The sequence below is a fragment of the Phacochoerus africanus genome, chromosome 6 (assembly GCF_016906955.1).
Source record: "Phacochoerus africanus isolate WHEZ1 chromosome 6, ROS_Pafr_v1, whole genome shotgun sequence".
Classification (NCBI taxonomy): Eukaryota; Metazoa; Chordata; class Mammalia; order Artiodactyla; family Suidae; genus Phacochoerus; species Phacochoerus africanus.
Genome location: NC_062549.1, coordinates 124009812 through 124034347, shown reverse-complemented (window position 1 = coordinate 124034347; position 24536 = coordinate 124009812). Strand labels below are relative to the sequence as shown.

Below are 24536 nucleotides of genomic sequence, written 5' to 3'. Positions count from 1 at the left end.
TTCAGTCCTTTCCCTTTGTGTTCTCTTTTGGAGAATAGAAGTTCCTTTTAATGTGGAGTGATCAGCCTTTCATATTTAACGCTTACCTGTCTAGTTTAAGAAATTCCCCTTTGATTCAAAGTAAGAAAGATCCTCTCCTGTATTTTCTTCTGAAAGTGTTATGATTTTGCCTTCCACAGGTAGGTCCTTTTTTTTTTTTTCTTTGTCTTTTCTAGGGCCGCTCCTGCAGCACATGGAGGTTCCCAGGCTAGGGGTCTAATCGGAGCTGCAGCTGCCGGCCTACACCACAGCCACAGCAACACCAGATCCTTTACCCGCTGAGCAAGGCCAGGGACCGAACCCACAACCTCATGGTTCCTAGTCGGATTCGTTAACCACTGCGCCACCACGGTAACTCCCACAGGTAGGTTCTTAATTCATCTAGATTTTATTTTGGTGTCTGATAGGCGGTAAGGAGCCATTCTCCTCCGTCTTTCGTTTGCTTAACCAGTTCAAAAATTATTTTTAAAAAAGAACAAGAATTATCTATTTTAAAAAATCCTTCCCCCCACTGATAGGCAGTGTTAACTCTTGTCACATGTCAGAATTTTAACGACAGTCTCTTGATTACCGTGACTTGATAATGAGCTTTTTATATAGAAGAGATTTCCTCCCTCCCTGTCCCCACCCACCCCGTTATTCTCCTAGGATGGTCTTGACTTCCTCGCCGTAGGCAAGTTTTAAGAAAAGCTTATCAAGTTACCTTGAAAAGTTCTGTGGTGTTTTTCAGTGGGATTGCATTGAACATATAGATTGTTTGAATAACTAGTATTTCTAATAGCACACCTTCTCACTTATGAGCATGGTGTCTTGGTTTACTTTTTTTCCACTGGTTTTCAGACTTTGAGAATAAAGTTTAAAAATGCCTTCACCACGTTCTTATTGTTGGAAATATTCCTAAGTATCACATATTTTAAAAAATGTTTTTAACATGTTAATATATTAGCTAATCAGGAAATGCATATCACGTAAAGGTACAGCTCAAGTTCCTAGAAAGTCAGTACTTGAGTGGGCACATCACCAGCACCTCGGAAACCACCACATCCCCCTCACAAGTCACACCCTGTTCCCTCTCTCGTAATTGCTGGGTTTTTTTGTTTGTTTGTTTTTAAGGCTGCATCTGCAGCACATGTAAGTTCCCAGACTAGGGGTTGAATCCGAGCCACAGCCACAGCAACACGGGATCCAAGCTGTGTCTGCGACCTACACCACAGCTCGTGGCAACACCAGATCCTTAACCCCCTGAGCAAGGCCAGGGAAAAGACCTGCATCCTCGTGGATACTGGTCAGGTTCTCAACCCTCTGAACCACAGTGGGAACTCCCTCAACTGTCTTAACCTCACAGGGTGGGCACTATTTTTAGGGTTTGTTTCGATATACCTATAAGCTTTACAGTTTCTCTGCTTACCAGTCCTTAAATCTCAGACCTTTCTCTGGATGAATTCCTTCCTCCCACTTCTCTTGCCTTCTCAATCTCTGATGAGATGCCTTGAGTCATTCTATTTCAAATCCTTTAAGCCTCTCTTCTGTTTTTCCTCTTCTTGTCTCTGCTGTATCCCTGGCATGGTCTTCAGATATGTCTTCTAGCTCATTAAAGCATCAATTGGATCTGATTTTCTGTTTAATATTAGTACCTATTGAGTTTTTCATTTCATTATTAATACATTTCTAAAGGGTCTACATAATTTCTTAATGTATGATCTTTTTTAAATATTCATTTCCTGTTTGAGTTCATGTTTTCTTTAGTCACATTCATATATGATTTGCTTTGGATCCAAACTATAATTCCAGTATCAGACGGTATTGGGGTTATAAATCTTTGTTTTCTCCCAGCATTTTGCTTTTCACACGCTGCTTCTACTTGTCCTATGTATGTATGTTTGTATTGTTTTACTTTAATCTGTGGAGACACTAGACACTTTCCTCCTGATGGGGTGGGTTTATGTCTGCCAGGCCCGAGGCTGCCACCCACCTGAGACCATGGCAAACCCATTTCTTGAGTTAAGTAAACTTTAGACCTGTTTGAGGACAGGCTTGTAGGTGCAAATCCTCAACAAAGTCCATGATCATTGCACTTATTTTTCTTCCTGTAGCTGTGCCTGAAGGCCAGGACTGCTTTCTGGTAACCTCTCTCCTGGCAGATGGATTTTTTTTTTTTCCAGCTTATTAGCCAGGACTCTTTAAGGCTCCCTACTTAGCGGAGGCATTTCATGGTCTGCTCCCCTGAGACACTGCCTCCTATTCTCTGAATCAGTGTATCTGCTTTCTAGAGCTACCCCAGCTTTTAAGTTCTCTTACCAAGTTGATTTAAATTTGTTATTCCTGGAAGTTCCCTGGCGACTCAGTGGGTTAAGGATCTGGCATTGTCACTTCTGTGGCTCAGTTTGGTGTTGTGGTGTGGTCCTGGTCCCAGGACTTTTGTATGCCATGGATGCAAACAAAAAAACAAGAAAAAAAAGTGTTGCTCATTTTGGAGGGTGAGGCGAGGGGAGAGGATTGTTCCTTGGGGATTTTCCTCGCATTCTCTCAAGCTTAACGGTGCATTAAAGGTATGAAAATGTAGTCATAGAAAGCGTTCTAGGAGCCACTATATTGTCAAAAGCAGAAGTGTGCTTTGGATTTTTTCAGCAAATGAAAAAAGCGATGGTTCCTGTTAAAAACGGGGAGAAGGGCTTCATGATTCTAGGCCCTATTAATGATAATATAGTGTCCCAGGATTTGAAACTGTCATTTCCATTGTATTCAACAGATGACAATGTACTTGGTTCCAGTAGGCCTCTTTTCGGATGGTGGTGAAATTATCTGGAGCCAATAAATCATCTTTCAAAGGCTATTTAACACCACGGAGAAATTTTTGCAACTTATTTGAGAAAAGCTGGATATGAAACTATTCTCTATGGTCCCCAAATTATTTAGACAATAGGAATAAAAACCAAATTGCTATGTATAGTTGGTGGCAGAGTGATAGAAGTTTATTAAAGTCTTGTAATTCAAATTTTCTACAACAGAAAAAAATTGAGGTGGATACTGGTGAACGAGAAAGTATCCACTTTGCGAAGTCAAAACCTAGAAAACAAACTTAGAAAACGCATTCTTATCAGCTAGAAGAAAAAAGTCAATTATTTAGAAATATGTGAATGTTATGAACTGTACTAGCATATGCTACTCTTTATTTTTCTACGGCCGCACCTGTGGCATATGGAGGTTCCCAGACTAGGGGTCAAATTGGAGCTGCAGCTGCCGGCCTACACCACAGCCGCAGCCGTGCTGGATCCGAGCTGATCCTTAACCCACTGAGTGAGTCCAGGGCTCGAACCCATATCCTCACGGACACTATTTCAGGTTGTTAACCTGCCGAGCCACAGCGGGAACTCCTGGTACTCACTTTGCACCAGGTGTTCTAAACGTGTATCACTATTCTCTCTGCCCCTGAAGCCAGAAACCTTCAATTTTCCAGGCCACTGTCACTGATTTTGGCTTGCTTACCATCAGGACCTAGTGGCAAAGGAAGAGGCACCCAGGGAAGGCGGGAGGTAGAATTATTGTCCTGCAATGAATTGTTTAATATTAAAGAGACCGGATACAGTTGTTCACAAAAAGATATATTTGCATATGACTATGTACATTTTTCATATTTAAAGAATATCATACAACTGATACCTTCTGAAATGTTTCGTGCTTTTAAAACTCTTCTATTTACAGTTAGCTGACATGGCAATAAAACGAAAATGGTGAAATATCTCAGTAACAGGGAGCAACCAGCCAACAGAGCTGGGTCTTAGATTTGCTGATGACAACATTAGCAATAGTTACTTTAATAAATTATCATTCATTTTAAAATCAGTAGTAATTTTAAACAATTCATAAATAAGTGTGCTCTGTGCAATTTACATGTTTAATATCCTGTGGATACTAAAAGCTTGTATATTGTCAGATTCGCACATGATTACTTCATCAAATGATAAGCTTTCCCAAAGGAGAAACTGGAGAAGCTTGACATTCGATCCTGACGTTCTCTGGCGCGTTATCAAAGCTCTGCCTGCTTCATAGGAGGAGGTTCCAGTTTACGTGAGAGGGCAGTTAAAATTTGGTTGAACTTCTCGTATCTCTCCGTCTGATTGACCTGCGCCCCTTTGCTGCCCCAGAGCAATCGCATTTGGAATTCGGTCTTGAAGATTTCACTCATTTCTTCATCTGGTTGAAAACCTAATCGAAACAAGACAAAAAACTTCGGTTCTGCCTGAAACACAGTGTTGAAAATAGACTGAACTTTCGAGTTGAAAGGAGGATCAAAACGAACCTCTCTCTACACGGGGCAGGGCAGGGCCTCCCCAAGGACTCAGCGCCTTCCGAGAAGGGTAACAGGTGAACTCACTGGACGTGATAGGTAAAATTTGGGTCTCACAAGCCACTCTGGGTTGCAGTGTGATGAGCAAAGGACCTTTTGTTTAAAAAAACCAACTGCTGTATTGATGTATAATTTGCCTGTCATGATTCACCCCTTTTCGCTGCAGAGTTGCACAACCAGCACGACCTGCCATCACCCTCAAAAATCCCCCAGAACCTCTTTCCAGTCAGCCAACCACGAAGCTGCTTTCTGTCGCTATTGTCTTGCCTTTTCTAGAAACGGGATGTAAACGGAATTCCGTAACATGGCCTCGCCTGCCCCATCTGGGTCTGAACCCTGTGGCTCCAACCGCGGGGCCCTTGGAGAGTGTTAAGAATTCTAGAGGGAGCCGGAGAAAAGAGTCATCCCTGACCTCGGCATGGGTAAAGCCCTGGTTCTTGCACTTGCTTCCTAGGTGGTCTCTTTGCCTCAAAGCTTCAGCCCTCCGCCCTTCCTCCACACAGTTGCCAGAGTTAAAACGTCGATCTGACCATGTGACGACAGCATCCCATGTTTCAAACCTTCCCACGGGCTCCTCCTCAGCTGCCGGCCCCCACGACAGCTCTGCCCATCTGTCTCCAGCGCCCCCTTAGCCTGGGTGGCCGCTCCTTACGACGCCTTTTACACTAATCCAAAGCCAAGTACTTGGGGTTCATGCTTTCCCCCCAGCTCCCTCGGGGCCTTTGCTTATGCTGGACCCTCTGGTGCCAAGAGCAGGGGAGCTTCCTTCCCAGGGTGTCTGGGAAGAAACAGGAACACAGACAAGTCAGACAGACTCCATCTCCTCATGCGGGTCCAGCTTTTCTGATGGTGATGCTTTAGAGGTACTCGCGATAGACAGGCTGACCAATTCTTTCTGGACCCTTTCTGTCTGTGTATACCCCAGACACAACAGAATACGAAGACGGAAGGGAGAAACAGATCCCCAAGTCACAGAGGCATTAAGAGAATGAAGAGTAGGTCATGCTCAGTCATACAGGAAATGGAGTTCCCGCGCCTTCCTCTCCCCCATTGGTCTTTTTCTAGCTGAGAGCACCCATGCTCTTTCATTCCCTCTTTCCAGTTACTGGGCACAGCAGACAGCACTCGACCAGAAGCAGCTCTCACCTGCCAAGTTCCTCTCGGCGTTGGTCCGGTAACTGTCGGCAGCTTCAGCCATGAGTCGGGCCGTTGCCAAGTGGTTCAGCAGAATCTCACAGCTTTCGTCGTTTTTTTCCCACATGTCAGTTCCTTCAAAAGTGACAGCCTCACGCTCCATTAAGGTAACGAGGGGCATCAGCAGTGGGACTGATACACTGTTCGGGGGAATACACGTAGACTCTGAAAAACAAGGGGTCGAGTGCTTCACCTCGAATTCTTTTTTTCAAATTGAGGGCAGAGAGTTCCAGCTGAAGAAGGCAACGTAGGAGGATCCTGGGCTCACCTCCTTCTGCAGACACACTGATTCTGCAGCTAAATATGGAACAGCGGCCTCTGGAAAAACCTGAACACTGTCTGGATAACTCCTATGCAGTGGGCATGAGAGAAGGCCCACATCAGAGCAGGCAGGAGCAGCTCAGACACAACCTCACCACAAGCCCCACCTCTAGCGCAGGGGCCCACAATAGGGAACTCAAAAGCTGGAGCTTCTTCAGGAGCGAAGGGCTTGAACCCCACATGGGGCACCCCAATTTTTAAGACTAGATTCTCAGAGGTAAACCCCCAGAACATCTAACTGAAAACCGACAATGTGAACTGGGACTCACCTGCCCCAGGGTTCAGTGCAGAGTCAGCCAGTTGAGAGGGGCCTGGACATTATGCAAATGAGGCTCATTAGCTAATCTTTAAGCTTTGGCCTGAGGGGCAGGCTTCTGGCCTGGTGTACAGCTAGGGGCCTCAGAGGGCCTCTCGGCAAATGGAGGCCGACGGCCGAGGCGTCTTTGTGCTCTCCCTCTGCCTCGCTCCAGCTCACTGGTGTCTCCCTGAAAGCAGCTCGCACCCTTGTCTGGCGTCCAGTTTTCCGGCTGCCTCCAGAGGACACCTCTACACTGCTTAGCTCTGACGGCCAGCGGGGCTTATGCCTCAGGGTCTCATAGGACTATAACCTGCGTAACACCACAAGATAAGACAATCATGGGCCAATATCCCTAATAAACATAGATCCAAAAATCCTGAACAAAATATTAGCAAACTGATTTCAACAATGTATTTATAAAGATCATACACTGTGATCAAGTGAGATTTATTCCAAGGGTGCAAGGACAGTTCAACATGCAGAAACCGACATGAGGAGTTCCTGTTGTAGATCACAGGGTTAAGGACCCAGTGTTGTCTCTGACGATATGGGTTTGATCCCTGGCCTTGCTCAGTGGGTTAAGGATCCAGCATTGGTGCAAGCTACAGCATAGGTCACAGATGTGGCTTGGATCTGGTGTTGCCACGGCTGTGGTCTATGGTGTAGGCCTCAGCTCCAATTTGACCCCTAGCTTGTGAACTTACATATGCCACAGGTGTGGCCATCAGAAAAAAAAAAAAAATTCAACAACCATTTATAATAAGAACTCTCAACAAAGTAGGTACAGAGGGAATGTATAACATAACCAAAGACATATACCAAGCCCACAGCTGACACAACACTCGATGAAAAGCTAAAATTCTTCCTTCTAAGATCAGGAATAAACAGATGCCTATTCACCACTTCTGTTCAACATAGCAATGAAAGTCCTAACCAGAGCAGTTAGGCAAGAAAAAGAAAGAAAACCCATCCACACTGGAAAGGAAAAAGTAAAACTGTTACTATTTATAGGTGACATGATATTATACATAGAAAATGCTCAAGACTTCCATGAAAAACTGTTAAAACTAATAAACAAATTCAGTAAAGTTGCAAGATACAGAATAAACATAAAAACCTGCTCCATTTCTATATACTAATAACAAACTATCAGAAAGAAATTAAGACAATAATTCCATTTATAATTGCATCAAAAAGAATAAAATACCTAGGAATAAATTTAACCAAGGAGATGAAACACCTGCATATTGAAAACTCTAAGATACTGATGAAAGAAACTGACAAAGACACAAGTAAATGGAAAGATATTCTGTGCTCATGGAATGGAAGAATTCATACTGTTAAATGTCCATATTACCCAAGGCAATCTGCTGACCAAATGCAATCCTTATAAAATTCCAATAGCATTTTTCACAAAAATAAAGCAATCCTAAAATTGATGTGGAACCACAAAAGATCCTGGATAGCTAAAGCAATCTTGAGGGGGAAAAAAAAAAAAAAAAAAAAAAGACCAAAGCTAGAAGCATCATAATCCATAATCCTTGATTCTAAACTATATAACAAAGCTATAGTAATTAAAACATCATGGAACTAGCATAAAAACAGCCCCATGTATCAGGGAAACAGAAGAGGGAGCCCTGAAACAAAACCACACACATATGGTCAATTAATTTGTGACAAAGTGGCCAAGAATATACAATGAGAAAAGAACAATCTCTCCAATAAATGGTGCTGGGGAAACTGGGCAGCTACATGCTAAAGAATGAAACTGAACCACTATCTTACACCATACACAGAAATCAACTCTACATAGATTAAAAACAAGTTTAAGACCCAAAATCATAAAATTCCTAGAGAAAAACATGGGCAGTAAGCTATTTGACTTGGGTCCTGGTACAATTTATATTTTTGGATTTGACCCCAAAAGCAAAAATAAACATGTGCACAAAACTAAAAAGCTTCTCAACAGCAAAGGAAACCATCAAAAAATGAAAAGGCCACCTACTGAATGGGAGAAAATATTTTTTAATCATGTATCTCATAAGGGGTTAATTATATAAAAAATATAAAGAACTCACAGGAGTTCCCATCGTTGCTCAGTGGTTAATGAACCCAACTAGGAACCATGAGGTTGTGGGTGTGATCCCTGGCCTCACTTAGTGGGTTAAGGATCCGGCATTGCCATGAGCTGTGGTGCAGGACACAGGTGCAGCTCGGATCCCATGTTGCTGTGGCTGTGATGTAGGCTGGTGGCTACAGCTCTGATTTGACCCCTAGCCTGGGAACCTCCATATGGGCATGGGTTCGGCCCTAAAAAGCAGAAATGAATAAATAAATAGACAACCAAACCCAAAATGTCTTAAAGACTTAAATATAAGACATTAAACTCTAAAATTCCTAGAAGAGAACACAAAACATTCTCTGACATAAACCACAGCAATGTTTTCTTAGGTCAGTCTCCCAAAGCAATAGAAATAAAAACAAAAATAAACAAATGGGACCTAATCAAACTTACAAACTTTTGCACAGCAAAGGGAACCATAAACAAAATGAAAGAACAACCTATGGGCTGGGAAAAAACATTTCAAATGATGTGATTGACAAGGACTTAATTTCCAAAATATATAAACACATACGGATGCCCAAATTTAAAATACTCAACATTTAAAAATACTCAACATCACGAATTATTAGGGAAATGTAAATCAAAAGTAAATGAGGTGTCACCTCACACTGGTCAGAATGACCATCATTAAATTGTCCACAAACAATAAATACTGGAGATGGTGTGGGGAAAAGGAACCCTCCTGCACTGTTGGTGGGAATGTAAACTGGCATAGCCACTATGGAAAGCAGGATAAAGATTCCTTAAAAAACTAAAAACAGAGTTACCATATGAACCTGCAATCCCACTCCTGGGCAGATATCTGGAGAAAACTCTAGTTTGAAAAGATAACCTGCACCCCAGTGTTCATAGCAGCACTATTTACAATAGCCAAGATATATAAGTCATCTAAATGTCCACTGACAGATAAATGGATAAAGAAGATGTGGGGGGTGTGTGGTAGTGGAATATTACTTAGCCATTAAAAAGAATCAAATAATGCTGTTTGCAGCAATATGGATAGATCTAGAGATTATCACAGTAAGTCAGAGAAAGACAAATATCATTTATATGTGGAATCTAAAATATGATACAAATGGACTTATTTACAAAACAGAAACCAACTCCCAACATATAAAAACAAAGGCGGAAAGTAGGGGAGGGATAAAATAGGAGTTTGGTAATAGTAGATGCAAACTACTATGTATAAAATCGATAAGCAACAAGGTCCTACTGTATAGCACAAGGAATGATATTCAATATTTTGTAATAACCTATAAGGAAAATGAATATGAAAAAAGAATACATATATGTATAACTGAACCACCTTACTGTAACCAGAATCTAACACATTATAAATCAACTACACTTCAATTTAAAAAATGTGGCATGTGCATATACATATATATACACACATATATACATAGATACATAATTATTCAGCCATTGAAAAAGAAGGCTGCCATTTTGACACCACAAATGAAACTTCAAGGCATTATGCTAAGTGAAATAAGTCAGACAGAAAAAGATACCTATCGTATGAGCTTACTTACATGTGGAATCTAAGAAAAACAAAAACAAAAACCAATGATAAAGACACCCCTTGAGCTCATGGATCTAGAGACTAGATTGGTGGTTGCCTGGGATGGGCAGAGGCAGAAGTGAAATGGGTGAAGGGATCAAAAGGTGCAAACCTCCAGTTTTAAAATGAGCTGGTCCTGGGGGTGTGATATACAGCATAGTGACTACACTTAATACTGTCTTGCACGTTTGCACCTAGCAGGATGGATGGTGAAAGCTCCTATCATGAGAAGAGCTTTCAACACGAGGGAAAAAGAACTATGTTTGGTGGTGGATGTTAACTGGACTCATTGTGATCATTTTGCAACAAATAAATATCAAATCCTTATTATACACCTGAAACTAAAATCAGGTTATGTCAATTATACCTCACCGTATGAAGTTAAGCACAGAATGAGGTGACTAGTAGCCCACGTCTTGTTTTAGCAACTGCAAACCTACAAGTCACGCTGTCATCTGATGAAAGCCTTGTATGACCCATCAAAAATCCTGCAGATCTACCTATGGCCAACAAGCACATGAAAAAATGTTCAACATCCCCGATTATTAGAGAAATGCAAATCAAAACTACCATGAGATACCACCTCACACCAGTCAGAATGGCCATCATTAATAAGTCCACAAATAACAAATGCTGGAGGGGGTGTGGAGAAAAGGGAACCCTCCTGCACTATTGGGAATGTAAGCTGGTACAGCCACTATGGAGAACAGTATGGAGATACCTTAGAAGTCTATACATAGAACTACCATATGACCCAGCAATCCCACTCTTGGGCATATATCCAGACAAAACTTTCCTTAAAAAAGACACATGCACCCACATGTTCATTGCAGCTCTATTCACAAGAGCCAAGAGATGGAAACAACCCAAATGTCCATTAACAGATGACTGGACTAGGAAGATGTGGTATATATACACAATGGAATACTACTCAGCCATAAAAAAGAATGACATAATGCCATTTGTAGCAACATGGATGGAACTAGAGACTTTCATCCTGAGTGAAATAAGTCAGAAAGAGAAAGACAAATACCATATGATATCACTCATATCTGGTATCTAATATACCACACAAATGAACCTTTCCACAGAAAAGAAAATCATGGACTTGGAGAATAGACTTGTGGTTGCCTGGAGGGAGGGGGAAGGAGGGGGAGGGATTGGGAACTTGAGGTTAACCGATGCAAACTATTGCTCTTGGAATGGATTTACAATGAGATCCTGCTGTGCAGCACGACAATGGGAGAAAAAATTATGTATACATGTATGTGTAACTGGGTCCCCATGCTGTACAGTGGGGAAAGAAAAAAAGCGTGCTGGGGAAATAACAATAAAAAATAAAGTAAAAAAAAAAATCCTGCCGATCGCTTGGAGCTCCGTAACATGCCCCACTAAGTGCTTTGATCAAACCAGACCAGAGGTGACACTGCCAGGGCAGCCACCCAGGCCCGCTCGCACTGACGCCGAGCTCACCTCTGCCTTCGTGCAGGATTTTGCTAAAAGGCTTCAGCTGTTTCTCGTAGAGGATGGCGGTTTGGGTGTACTGGTGCCTCAGGGCCGTCCACGTTTTTTCTAGCCTCGTGATCTGTAAGAAAGAAGGGGGTTGCCGTTTTTGGAAAAGGCTCTTTTTAAAATCACCCTTTTGCTTAAGTTTTGGAATGGGTCATAGATGTCCATGGTAAGAACTCAAAGCAGTTGAAAGGAAAAAGCTAATCCCCAACCCCTCCGCACACCAAGTTGCCATAACGGCCCAACAGACCCACGCAGCTTTCCAAATAAATAAATGCATAGCATACCACACGTATTTTCCTGTTCTTGTTTGGAAATTATTCCATGTAAGTACATACGAAACAGCACAGAACAACCTGGTCTTGTTAAACTTCTGCCTAATGGTCCATTTCGGGCATAAACTGTAATTTTAGTCTCTTATAGAAGAAGCTTTAAACATATTTTCCCCCTAAATTATCTCAAAGATATTACAGATGTGCACCGCTCTAAAAACATCTGGAGGATAACTTTTGAGAAGTAGAACTACTGGGTCAAAAAACATACATATTTTAAATTTTGATAAGAGCCGCAAACTGCCCGGCATAGAGTTTACCTGGTGTGAGGACACAGGAACGCGGTGTGCACAGCCTGTTAACGTGACTTGTAAGTAATAGCGTCGGAGACATGTGAAAAGGTGCCTAGAGCACATGATGCCAACTACTCATCCCTTTTCATTTCTTTGGGAACAATTTCGTCAACACGAACATAGGCCACGGACTCTGGCTGCCCTTAGACAAAGGGTCCCCCACTCACAGCCTAAAACCAGCAAGCCCGTGTGTGACATTTTCTACATGAAACCGGGGGAGGGGAGGCACAGCTATTTAGGAAATGAGAGCCAACTGTCAGGTATTTGAGGAATTTCATTTCATCCTCGCAGTGCCCTGTGAGGCAGGGGTTTTGGCCTCATTACACTGGTCAGAAAACAGAAGAGATTAGGTAACTTGTTCAAGACTTCACAGCTGCTAAATGGCAGCGCTGAGGTTCATTGCCTTGGCCTCCGAGAGCGGAGGTGGGAATGGATCACCGTCAGCAGATTCCCTGGGAAGGAAAGGACGTGGCTGGTCTTCCTCTGGCCCCGCCGTGCCCCGCCGTCCTCTCGGGACCCCTTCTCCTCCCCCTCCCCACTGAGCCGCCCTCTCCTGTCATGATCCCTCCCCTCCCCTCCCCTCCCCTCCCCAAGCATCCGCCTTGCGGAAAGGAGCCCCTGTCTCAGCTACAGGCCCATCTGTCTCTGGATGCTCTCTCTGTACCAGAAGCTGAGCAGAGAAGGCAGCACATGTGGCTGCAGAACCGGGGCAGGTGGACCTGATGACACACAGCATATGACCTGACTCCTGGGTTTTCCAGGGTCTGCCCCCCCCACACCACCCCAAGCTCACCCCAGGGCCCTGAAAACCCTGGAGGACTCTGTCCCCTCCCTGCTGAAGGGCTCCAGAAGGGACGCGTCTGATGCGGCTGCATGTTTAGGTGCTTTGGGGTACGTCCCCCGTTGCTGAGTCATGTCCTGGACAGCAACCACGTTCATGCCACAAAACAGCCCCTCCGCTACTCTCGGAGGAAGCCCTGGGCTGGAGGGCCATGCACACAGCTAACCTGTGAGCTCAGCCTTCGGGATTATAGGTGGGTTTAGATAAGGGGAAATAAATGATGTAAATTAAAAACACCTGCATGAAAAAACCCTCCTGTTAATATAGAAGTCTGCATATCCTGCAGATATGGCTGAACTCTTATTTCAAATATCGACCCTATAAAATTCCACTGCATCTAAGGATTTTGAAAGCTCTTGGAATATTATAACTGGAGTCGGCCCCTCTCAGAATTTCCTGGTGAAGGCATGAAGTTGTTCCACTTCTTGTTTGAAAGGTGACCTTGCTTTCAGGCAAGGCCGCTCTGCTCCTGACGTGCCCTGACTCGTGAGACACGGCTGTGGCTGTCTTTGCGGGCAGATCTCCAGTGAGCACCGGCAGGATTTCAGAGATAATCTCTGGCTCTGAAACAGCCAAGCTAAGTGGCCAGGGGGCTTGGTGTAACCGGCTGCAAGACGGGGCATGCGGGACTGTGACCGGGCACTTGAAGTGGTCCCAGCTCCGGGCCTTGGCACGGCAGAAATGGGAGTGCTGACTCAGAGCCGTCAAGGCCACGGGATGGCTCTCCTCCACGAGGGCCCTCCCATCACAGACAGGCTTCAGTTTTGACACTCATCCTCAAGACGGTCTGTCAGGGCAGGTAAATTCCAAGGGCCCAACCTCAGAAACTCTGCCTGGGGGTTACATGGCAGATGGGCCGGGAACCTGAATTCTGTAACAGGAGATCGGAGGAACATACTTCGAGATAACCTAGGGATTCTCGGGAATCAGCTCCCAACGCGTCCCCGTTTCCGAGTCATCATCCCACACTGCCCGTGACCGAGAGAGGAGACGACTTTCTTACACAACACACTTGGGCCAGACGCATCCTCCTAACTGGTGCTTCGGGAACACTGGCTGCTCTTGAGGGTGACTCTTGTTATTGTTCATCAAAGACAGAGTGGAGGCTGTCAGCGTGTGGCTGATGTTTTTAAAAACGGAGCCAGAACACCCAGGACTCTGCTCTTGGGTGCCCCCCCCATCAAAGCAGCGTTCGCTAAGATTCCTGTACCTTTCAGACGGACTCAAATAGGCTGGGATGTGCTGAGCACGGGCTTGCAGACCTCTCTGCAGAACACTGAGTGCCCGCAGGCCCGCGGGGCTGCCCCAAGCGAGTAGCAATTTACCTGCGGCATTTCCAAGGCCTTCATGACGGCCGAGAAGGCGTAGAGGTCCCCCATGGAGTTTTTCAGCTCCACCGCCACCTGGATGACCCTGTGGAGGGTGGCCGCTCTGTCCTCCAAAGTGCCCGTGCAGCCCAGGATGTCCACTGCGATGCCAATGGCCATCGTGTTGTGCCTGGGAGGGAGGAGACCACGGTCAGGCCCAGGCCAGAGGGACGAGGGGGAAATGGAGCCAGACTGCCGTTCACCCTTTGCTGCTGTCACCCCGAGACGTGCTGGCAGCCCAGACGATTTGGTTGCCAACTTCAAGAGAGGCCACAGCCACCAGGCTGATGCGGCAGGGCCGGGCGGGGCCTCAGCGGGTGTCCTGAGTGGCATCACAAGGGACAGGCGAACCAGGATGGGGCACGCTCCACCCTGGTCCAGGGGTGGCCCTGTTGGGGTGAAGCTGCTCAGAAGTGCATGTGGCTCCTTGCACCTTGAACCGTGTGAGGTCCAGGGCGACCCCAGGTCCCCAGCACACTGTGGGAGCCCTTCCTGGGGGGAGCCCCGGGCCACCTCCCCCCAGCCTCCTGGACAGGGATGGAAGGGACAGAGACCATGCTGGATCCAGGAAGACGATACGGGTGTCAGAACAAAGGGAGGAATGGGGAGCTAAGAATAGAGTGTCTGGGGGTCAAGAGGCCAGAGAATAAATGGAGACGCGGACAAAGGCGGGCCAGTGGACGGGCGGGATTGCCCTGCAAGGCCAGGCCCTAAGAAAATTGAAAACTTGCGTCTGCCAACAATCCTCCCTTTTCTCAGCCCGAGCTGCACAGGTCAACCTTGCAGGCCCAGAGCAGGAAGCAGGGGAGCCCTTTCTCTATGGACAATGGGGCCAATGTGAACGGGGTCGCAGCGCCGTCTCCTTCCTGGTGGCAGGGGCACAGCCTGTAGGCTGCCTCTCCTTCCTGCCACCGTCCAGGGTCGAGGGTTCCTGCCTGGGGCCAGAACCGCCTCAGGTAAACAAATTCCAGGCTGCGGTTGGAGTGTTGGAGGCGAAGCCGCAATACTGCTGTGGCTGCTCCAGTGCAACTTGCTTTCAAACTCGGGCCACCTGGTTGTGAAAGTTCACGGCTCAGGACGCTCCTCCAAGGAGCTGCTCCTCTCCGGCCCAGGCGTGCTGGCCTGTCGCTGTTCTGGAGCAGAGGCCTGATTCCTCCCGCGTGAGCACCGCTAGTGTCTCTCGCGACTGCTGCATCCGGGTGGGCTCTGCTGTCTCTCTTTGCACGTGTGCGTCCAGAGGGTGCTTCTGGAGGTGGGACCTCAGGCTGTTACCTGACGGCCCCCCTCCCCATCTCCTCGTCTCCAAAACGGGGACAAGGTTGTTGTGAGAAGGGCCATGTGTGTATGTATGTATGTATGTATGTATGTGTGTGTGTGTGTCTCTGAAGGTCATCACAGCCCCAGCGCCGCAACGCGGAACAAGCCGTTGTTCCCGAACCGTCTGCATGGCCCTCTGTCCCTCTCCATCCTGGTCTCTTTTGCCTGTTTCCTCCTTCTCTCTCTCCTTTTCCTAATTTCTCGTCTTTCTGAAGTAATTAATGGATCCTAACATAGACTAAAAGTGTATTCTTATCATCCATCTGCTCTGCTTTCTGAGTTTTGTTGCCCGTTTGCCGGGTTAAGCTTACGTGGAACATTTTAGATGTTTCTTTTAGCTAATAGTCAACTAACTTCCCAGGTCCCTTCAACTGATTCTTTACCCAGTGGTTTTTCTTCCTGTGTCTTAACGGCCCTTCGTAAAAAACAAGTTCTCTACTTAAGACCTGGCGCCACATCAGCGATTAACTCGGTGATGTCATCCACGCATTCTGCAAACATTTGCCTGGAAGCTGCTGCGCACACGGCGGAGGGAGAACAGCCCAGCGCCGTGGGTCCGCAGCAGAAGCTCCTGAGGTTGGCGGGAGACGCTGAGGGAAGGACATTCCAGGCGTAGACTGGGAATGGGTGAGGGTGAGTTTAAAAGCAAGGGTGGTTTGTGTCTGATGCCCCAGGACGACCGCCTTGACCTTCATTTAGCAAACACGTGGTAAAGAGGGAAACCCCGCCCCTGCCCGCGCAAGGAGGTCCCATCGGTCAGCCCTGGACGGGAAGCCCAGGAGCCAGAGCCCAGGCAGGCGGCAAGCGGAGACCACAGCGAGGTCAGGAAAGGGCCCAGAGAGAAGCCCCAGGCCTGCTGACCCCAGCCCGCACCCAGAAGGCACGTCCCACACACCTAATGGCACCGATGAATCCAGGGAGATTTCCGGCTGAAATGGATCTCACGTGCAAGAAGAGATACTCGGAAGTCGGACCTACAGCTGCCCAGAGCATTAACCAGCAGGGGGCCTGCAGAAAGTGGCATGGCCACCGCCCACCCTCCTGCCTCCGGGAGTCCTCCATCTGCCTTGTGCATGTGTCCACGGATGCTCCGCGGCCAGGAAGCCACAGCAACCACAGCACTGGATCCATTTTATCTGCTTCTCTCTTGTCTCTTTGCTTTTTAGGGCTGCACCTGCAGCATATGGAAGTTCCCTCCGAATCGAAGCTGCAGAGGCGTGACACCAGGTCACAGCAACGCGGGACCCAAGTGGTGGCTGCGACCTACACCACAGCTCACGGCAACGCTGGATCCTTAACCCACTGAGCAGGGCCAGGGATCAAACCTGCATCCTCATGGATACGAGTCAGGCTCCTTGCTGCTGAGCCCCAACAGGAACTCCTTTAGCTGCTTTGTGGTCAGGTAACCTTGGACCTTGGACACAGCTGCTGTCCACCCTCCCCGGGTGCGGGGGTAGGGGTGGGGGTGGTGGCTGTGTGAAATACCACGTTTACTTTCTAGGGCCTGACAGCTGCACCGCCCAGTAGCCGCATGTGGCTCTTTACACTTAAACCCTAAGCATGAAATAAAACGGCTCGTCCTTCAGATCATTGCTGGTGGTCAGTAGCCACATGTGACAAGTGGCCACTGGAATGAGACTTCAGCCACCGTGGAGTCGTAGTACACAGCACCGTGAACCAGACCAGCATGGAAAGCTGGGGTGGGGCGGGTGGCCTGTGGGTTCCCCGGCCTCTAAAGCATCACTACCCTTTTCTCAAGACCTGCCAAGGCCCGGCTGTCCCTGAAAGACCATACGTGTGTCACGGCGACTGGGAAACTGGTTGCAAAACAGAAAACAAGATAGTCTTGCCCGAATCAGCTCCTTAAAAATGTGTTCAAAAGGCCAACTTACTATGAAAATCTAGCCTAGTGCTTCTTTTCTTAAAAATGTGCCTTTGCTCCTCGTTTCTCATTTCTAAACATCCAGCCTTCACATGAGTGAGTTTTAGTGGGCAGCCGGGTCCTGGCTTTTCCTGAGCAGAGGGCAGTGATGCTTCAGAGGCTGGGCCCCAAGTGCCATCACCACTGACCTCTGATCCCCCCATTTGTCCATCCCTCAAAGAAAACCGTGTTGAGACTCTGCTCTTCCGACTTCCCCACAAACCCCCTCTGAGTTCCTAAAGCAGTGGTGAGCTCTGGAGACAAAGGGCTACAGCTGAGGGAGGCAGCCCGGGGGTGGCACAGTGTCCGCGTTCTGCCCCCCACCATGCTGCCCCCTCCCAGGCTGGCAGAAGCAGTGACCTGTGCCGCGGTCGATCTCTGCCTGAGCAGGGACGGGGACAGGTGGGGCCCCCTGACCCGCTCTGGGCTGTCTCTCTGAGCTTCTCCAGGAATTCTCTGTCCAGGGCTTCTGGGAAAGGCCTTTCGGGCCTCATGCCCTCGAGTGAGATGGCCCCGGGGGGAGCCTGGCCTCGGCCCAGCCCCGACACCTGCTGCTCCAACCGCCTGGGAGTTGAAAGGGCCACTCCTGCAGAGCAACCTGCTCACCTTTCAATGATGTCCAGGCGCAGCTGGTGGCCGTACGGCAAGGTGACGAGCTCCAGCCCCGAGTTCACGCCCATGCTCTTCCTCATCTCCTCAGAGACGTCAAGTATCCTGGCCACCTGTCAAGGACACACGCTGAGAAGAACTGGACCAGGAAGGGGGCTCGCGGCGAGCGCACACTTAGCACGTGGGAGGAAATGCCCTGAACGGGGCCGTGTGCACACGCCTGACTTGCTGCTCGTTGTTTTGAGCAGCGGCATCTGAAAACAGAGTTTTCATCTGGAGTTTGGAGGGTTTGACGACACCTACTGGAGGAAGGCACTTAGGTTGGGCTGCAGAAGCTACAGATGGGGCGTTTCCGCCCAGCCCGAGGGCGGTATTGTTCCTGGAGCTTTTGTCTGACACAGGCCGGATCCTGCTGCGAGGTTTGCTGCCCACAGCAGGGCTGTGTGTGCGGTGCAGCCCCATCCCCTGCGGTGGAAAAGCCGAGCTGCGGCCAAGGGCTGCCCTGCTGCGGGGTCTGCCGCCCACGATCTCCCGTAACGGCAGGGCTGGCTCCTATTACCCTTAAAGACGCCTCTCCTGGGCTCAGGAAATGCACTATACGTCTGGAAACCATTAGAAACGTGCACAGCGACTTGAAACCTGAGGTCTCAAGCACCGCCCCCCGCCCCAAGAGGCCTTCCTTAAAGGAAATCTTGGTTTGTCCCAGCAGCTCCCGCACCTCAGTGCCAGCGTGTGACCACAGCTTACTGGCATCGGCTGTTGAGACCACTTACAGGTATCACCCGTGATCTCCAGATGCGACCACGGAGTCGGGGTGTCTCTGAGAGGGGCTGAGGACACTCACAGCGCCCTGAGCTACTAGTGGGTCTAACCCAGCCTGGACACCCAGGAGGCATGGGTCAATTCCTCTCCTTGATCTCTCTGGGGGAGCTGTCCTCAACCATAATTGCCCCGTGTGTATGCACAGTTCAGATGTCTTCTTAACAGACCACAAAAAAGCCTTTGGAAGTTTAGCTGACATTGTTAAGCTTAACTTCTGTGGCTGAGCCCAGGAACCACTCTCAGCCCTGGAGAAGGAGCCCCGGAGAGGGAGCCCTGGAGAGGCCGATTACAGAACAGGACGCAGAACTCACACTCGGCTGTGTGACCCACAGATTCTGCTTCCCTGACACCACTGGTAAGGCACCTTCCTCAAGGGCTTTGCCAAGATCAAATGACCTTAAAACCCCCAAAGCTATCTGAAAAGTCAAGTTTCGAATCACTGACCCTGTGGAAGGAGGAAGAATTCTGGCCCAATCTCTGGAAAGAGATTTACGCCCTGACTGTGGCGAGGCAGCCCAGGTGCACACCCCAGCCCCCCGTGATCACACACCTTCTGCTTACTCGTTTAGACACCTGCCCGACAGAGGCTCCAACCCAACACACCTAGGGGGCGTCCTCCAATCCACGCATGCTCTGCGTAATGAGAGTCCAAGGCCTGTCGCTGACACATTTTATTCTGGAAGCACAAGTATCCAGAGTGTTCCCTTCTCCACCAGAGAAACCTCCAGTCTGCTCTCCTTTGTATAAACATGCAGTCCAGTCACTTTCCAGGGGTGTGACCAGGAAATGCCGACACCTGCCTGTCCCCAGGCTCAGCTCTGGGGCAAAGGGCTCCTGTGCTCAGTGCAGAGCCTGGATTAGGTCTCCTGGGAAAGCCCAGGGCCACGCAGCTCACAGGTGCAGAGGCGGGACGAACACCTCTAGAGCATTGACTCTGAGCTGGGCAGTGACAGTGGTGCCCCATGATGAGCCATTCCAGCCACCCCCTGCTCTTCTCATGGGGGCCTGCAGGCAGGCGGGGGAGTGATCCCCCACCAGGAGGACAAAATGCAAACAGAGCAGCAGAACGAGGAGGAGGGCAGGCTGCCCAGTCCTTCATTTGAGAACAGACTTGGCTCTAGCTTCACGGCTGCCAGTGGGAAGATTCTAGACTGTCCTGAAAAGAGTGGTCAGGCGTCTCACGTCCTCCGAGACTCCCACCAAGCCCACCTGAGGCCCCAGGGGAGAGGGAGTCACCCTCTGCTGAGAATTGGGATGTTCTGTGAACGCAGACTCCGCTCCCACAAGGAGCTTCCTCCCTGGAGAACCAGACGGGTTCCTGGCCGGTGAGTGTGGTTCTGCTCTCAGATCCAGGGCCCATCATGAACTTACTACAACAGGACCTAAATCCTCTTCCTGCCCAAACAGGTTGAGCTTGCTTTACAATGCGGTAAGGTCTTGACAAGGCAAATGATCTGACCGCGTGGGCAGTGCCCAAGGATACCCAGCCAAACACGCAGGACAGCCCTGGTCCTGGCAGCCCCTCTACACTCACACGGACCACGACCCAGCCTCAGTCCTGTTTCAAGGAAGGGGGTTTGTTCACCCCAGAGCAGCCAGTACCTGCTTAACATTCCCCGGAGGGGTTTGGGGAGGCCCCCTGTGCTGCTGTGAGCCTCGCCAACTGAGGGACTCTAGGGTGTGGGGGTGGAAAGTGCTCTGACACCACATTTCCTGCCGTGATTCATGACCCAGGAAATTGAGTTAGGAAAACCCAGTTCCTCAACAAGCCCTGACCTTTGAAGCTAATTTTCTTTACTGAACTACAAGCCATGGCACTAAGGCCTTATCTGTTGCTCAAATGTAGGGATCCGCCTCTTTACACCGAGCACGCTGTAGCCTTAAACACCTGCTCTCTAGAAATCGCTCTCTCAAAAAAAAGCAGCAAAAGCCACCATGGCTAAAAGAAACGCTTCCTCTCCAAAGTGATGATGTAAGCGTGGCTTTATGTGGTCCCTGGACAGATAATCATGATATGCTCTTCAATCAAAGACAACAAGGGTTTGGAACGGCAGGTATGGCCTGTGCCAGCTCTATGTACGCATGCAATCATTTCCATGTTATCTGTTACCAAGGAGGATCACCAGGAACCTGGATTGAGTGTGATTTTTTTCTCTTTTTTAATCTGCGCTGTATATGTTTTCTAAAATTCTATCTTACAATTGTATTCTATTATTTTTCTAAATTGAGCAAGCAAGTTTAAAAATGATCATCCTAGGAGTTCCTGTCATGGCGCAGTGGTTAACGAATCCGACTAGGAACCATGAGGTTGCAGGTTCGATCGCTGGCCTTGCTCAGTGGGTGAAGGATCCGGCGTTGCCGTGAGCTGTGGTGTAGGTTGCAGACGTGGCTCGGATCCCACGTTGCTGTGGCTGTGGTGTAGACCAGTGACTACAGCTCCAATTAGACCCCTAACCTGGGAACCTCCATATGCCACAGGTGCAGCCCTAGAAAAGGCAAAAAAAAAAAAAAAAAGTTCATCCTGGGAGCTCCTGCTGTGGCGTAATGGGATCAGTGGCGTCCTGGGAGCACTGTGGCGAGGGTTTGATCCCCAGCCTGGCACAGTGGTTTAAGGATCCAGCCTTGCCGCACCTGCAGCTTAGGTCACGATGGCCACTCAGATTTCGATCCCTGGCCCAGGAGCGCCATGTGCCATGGGGTGGCCAAAAATAAAACAAAAAAAAGTTTATCCTAAAGACTATTTTCATAACGACGACACATGCAGGAATAGAATGTATACATGGACCGCGCATCGGGAAATAAAGGTATAACCAAGGCTCTGTTACTCCAGAAACTACACTTTTGTCTCCTTTGGACTCGATTTTACCTGTTCTGATGGAGTTGAGGCGCGGGGAGACCTGAACAGCAGCAGAGAGAAGGACACAGCAGGGGTGGGGACGGAGAAGAGGCACGACCTGGGCCACCACCCTCTGTCCCAAGTGAACTTCACCAGCGTCCCGCCTGGACAAGGGTTGTCCAGCCTGCAGTTCCCACCCCTTAAATAAACCCCACGCCTGGGTTATCACCTGAGCTTTCCTGTGAGCAAAAAGCATGTCCAAGCTAAGGCGGACCGAGGACCAGGCAGAGGCTCTTTCCAAACGTTTGCAAATCCGACCACAGCCGCCGCGCGCACCTACCTTGCAGTCCACGCTCAGCATGTGCTGGGCGATGACCCTGGGGTCGTGGCTGGCGAACAGCTCCTTGGCCCGCTTCAGCAGGGCCGTTTCCAGGGGCTTGTTTTCGGGAGGAAGGAGCTGTGACTCAAAGTCGTTGGGCTTGAAGGAGGAGGCCGTCTCCAGCAGGGGCCGCACAAACGCGCCCTCGTCCTCCGGCCCCTGGTCCCTGTGGGCCGGCGGCGGCGGCCCCCACGGCCGTGCCCCGTCGTCGTCATCGAGGATCAGGTAGCTGGTGTCGGAGGTCCGGGGCCCCGGCGCCCCATTCTGCTTGGCCGTCAGCAACTCCACGTAGCTGTCCTGGGCACACAGGGGCGGCCGGGCGGCCCCGTCGCAGCCCGCGGCCAAGGCCAGGTTCAGTTCGCAGTAGTTGGCCTCCGAGGGGGGCCAGACGGCTGGAGACGGGGGCGCCTTGAGGCCGGGCGCCTTGCAGGGCTTGGGGGGCGGCTTGGGGCACAGCTGGCTGTCCGAGCCCCTCAGCGCCTCCCCTGCCCGGGTGTCCGAGGAGACCCTCCGAACCACTGCCGGGCTCAGGGTGGGCTCGCTGCCGGTCCTGAAAACAGGTGAGCCGGGGCTGGGGCTTGTGCCCACGCCTGGGGACTGGGGGGGCAGCTTCCCGCCTGCAGAGGGAAAGAGAGGCTCAGAAAAGGCTCAGCTGCGTGGAGAACACGAAATGGACAAAGCCAGGGTGACGGCTGCTGGTCCTCAATTTGGGCCCTGGGGTTTCAACGTCCACCCTCAAGAGAGAAGTGAGCAGGACGGCTGCAGGCCGGTCTGGAGCAGGTCAAAGGCTCGGGGCCCCGCCCGACCTCCCCCAGTGACGACTGACAGCTGGGCTGCAATGTCACTTTATGGTCTCAGAAGGTTCGTACCCTCAGAACAGGGAAATAGTTGAGCTTGGAGGGCAGTGAGTAACCTAACCTGGCCCAGGAAGCAGCCTCTTTAACCACACAGCGTGGGGGAGGGGGCTGAGTCACCCTCAGAGCCAGGGTGGATCCCGAGCTGGCGACACTGGGGAAGGAGGCGAAGACCCCGAGAAAAGGCGCACTCAGGTGGTTTACGAAGGGCAGCAGGAAGATCTCGGCTCGCAAGGAAGGCCGGCTACCAAAACTACAAGGACCGACCCGGCGGCCTATTAACCGGCCCCTACCTCCTCCGGGTCCCCACATCCCGACCGTCTCATGTGACAGGAGAACAGAGGGGACGAGGGCCTGTCTGGAAAGCTGTTCCACCGGGAGCCCTGGGACCCGGCCAGCTGCCCTCTGCCCGGGGAGGGGACGAAGGGAGGCTGGCCCGTCATGAGCAGCCCCGGGGAGCAACTGGGCTCAGAGTCAGGAAACCCGAGTTCCGGTCCCGGCTTGGCCACTTAGAAGAAAGATGACTGGAGACAAGCCCCTTCCTATCCGTGCCTCAGTTTCCGCAGCCACGGAGACGATCACGCCACCTTAGGGCGCGTTATGCGGCTTAAAAGCTAGCACGTTACATGCTCGCATCTGGATAGGGTTCTACAAACCCTCAACCTACAGCCTGCAGGTGCGAAGGCTCCGTCCCTGCACATCAGCCGGCCAGATGGGGCAGGGGACGGCCTGAGGGCCACCAGGGGACACCGTCGCCCTCCTCCCCCACACTCCCCGACACCTACCAATCGGCAGGTAACTTTCCGACTGGTGGGCTTTGAGGGCCAAGGCTCTGCGGTCCTGCATGTGATCCAGGCAGGCAGGCTGGCTCCCGCTCTTCTCCTTATTTCTGAAGCAAAAGACAAGTGGGGCAGGAACATGTCATTAAACCATAAAGCCTTTAGGCAACGTCATGGAAAGTTTAAAAAAAAAGAAAAAAAGATTACTCAGAACGAGAGTGCTCGGGCCGGCCCCGAGAGGACCGGAATGTCTGCTGGAGGAGGAAATCACTGATGGGACCATCGGGCTGGGGGCCCCCTACCCAAGTCCCCACGGCCATCCAGTTCGGTCCTCGGCTCCCTCCTCTGAGTCCTCCTGTCCCACCGAGCAGAGCGGGGGTAAAAGTTTCATGATACACACAGAAGAATCTGATGAACCGGAATGTGCACTTTTAACAACGCCTAAAATTACTCGCAGACCCGGGAGGGCTGACCGGGGTACCTAACAGCGTTTTGAACCGGACCTCATAGTGTCACAATTCAGGAGGACGCTGTGGGACAGTTTGCATTTCAGCACAAATCTCCGCCTCCCCCAATTAATCCCCAGGATCGCCCGGGGACGGGGGGGCGGGGTGTCATACCCATCCAGGGGGACCCTGCTGGGGACCCCAGAGCCAGCCTCCTCCTGCTGAGTCAGGAAAAGGGAGGGGGGGGTGGGGGGTCACCAGGCGGCATCCGGGAGGCACAGTGCCCGGGAGAGACAGACGGTGATGACACAACCTGCCTGCACTGCTCTGGCACCTGCCGACTCC

At 49.9% G+C, this 24536-nt stretch overlaps 1 protein-coding gene across 6 annotated transcripts in view; it reads right to left on the bottom strand.

Moving 5' to 3' along the window:
- Positions 1-3628: 3628 nt before the first annotated feature.
- Positions 3629-24536, bottom strand: part of BCAR3 (BCAR3 adaptor protein, NSP family member) — a 138930-nt gene continuing 118022 nt past the window's right edge. For all 6 annotated transcript variants that reach the window (XM_047785270.1, XM_047785271.1, XM_047785272.1 and 3 more), the window contains 7 exons: positions 23752-23855; positions 22074-22729; positions 18073-18188; positions 14187-14358; positions 11360-11471; positions 5534-5746; positions 3629-4245 (listed from right to left, as the gene is read on the bottom strand). In XM_047785270.1, the coding sequence (XP_047641226.1) occupies positions 4067-4245; positions 5534-5746; positions 11360-11471; positions 14187-14358; positions 18073-18188; positions 22074-22729; positions 23752-23855 (1552 nt within the window). In that variant the 3' untranslated portion in view covers positions 3629-4066. The remainder of the gene's footprint in view (positions 4246-5533; positions 5747-11359; positions 11472-14186; positions 14359-18072; positions 18189-22073; positions 22730-23751; positions 23856-24536) is intronic.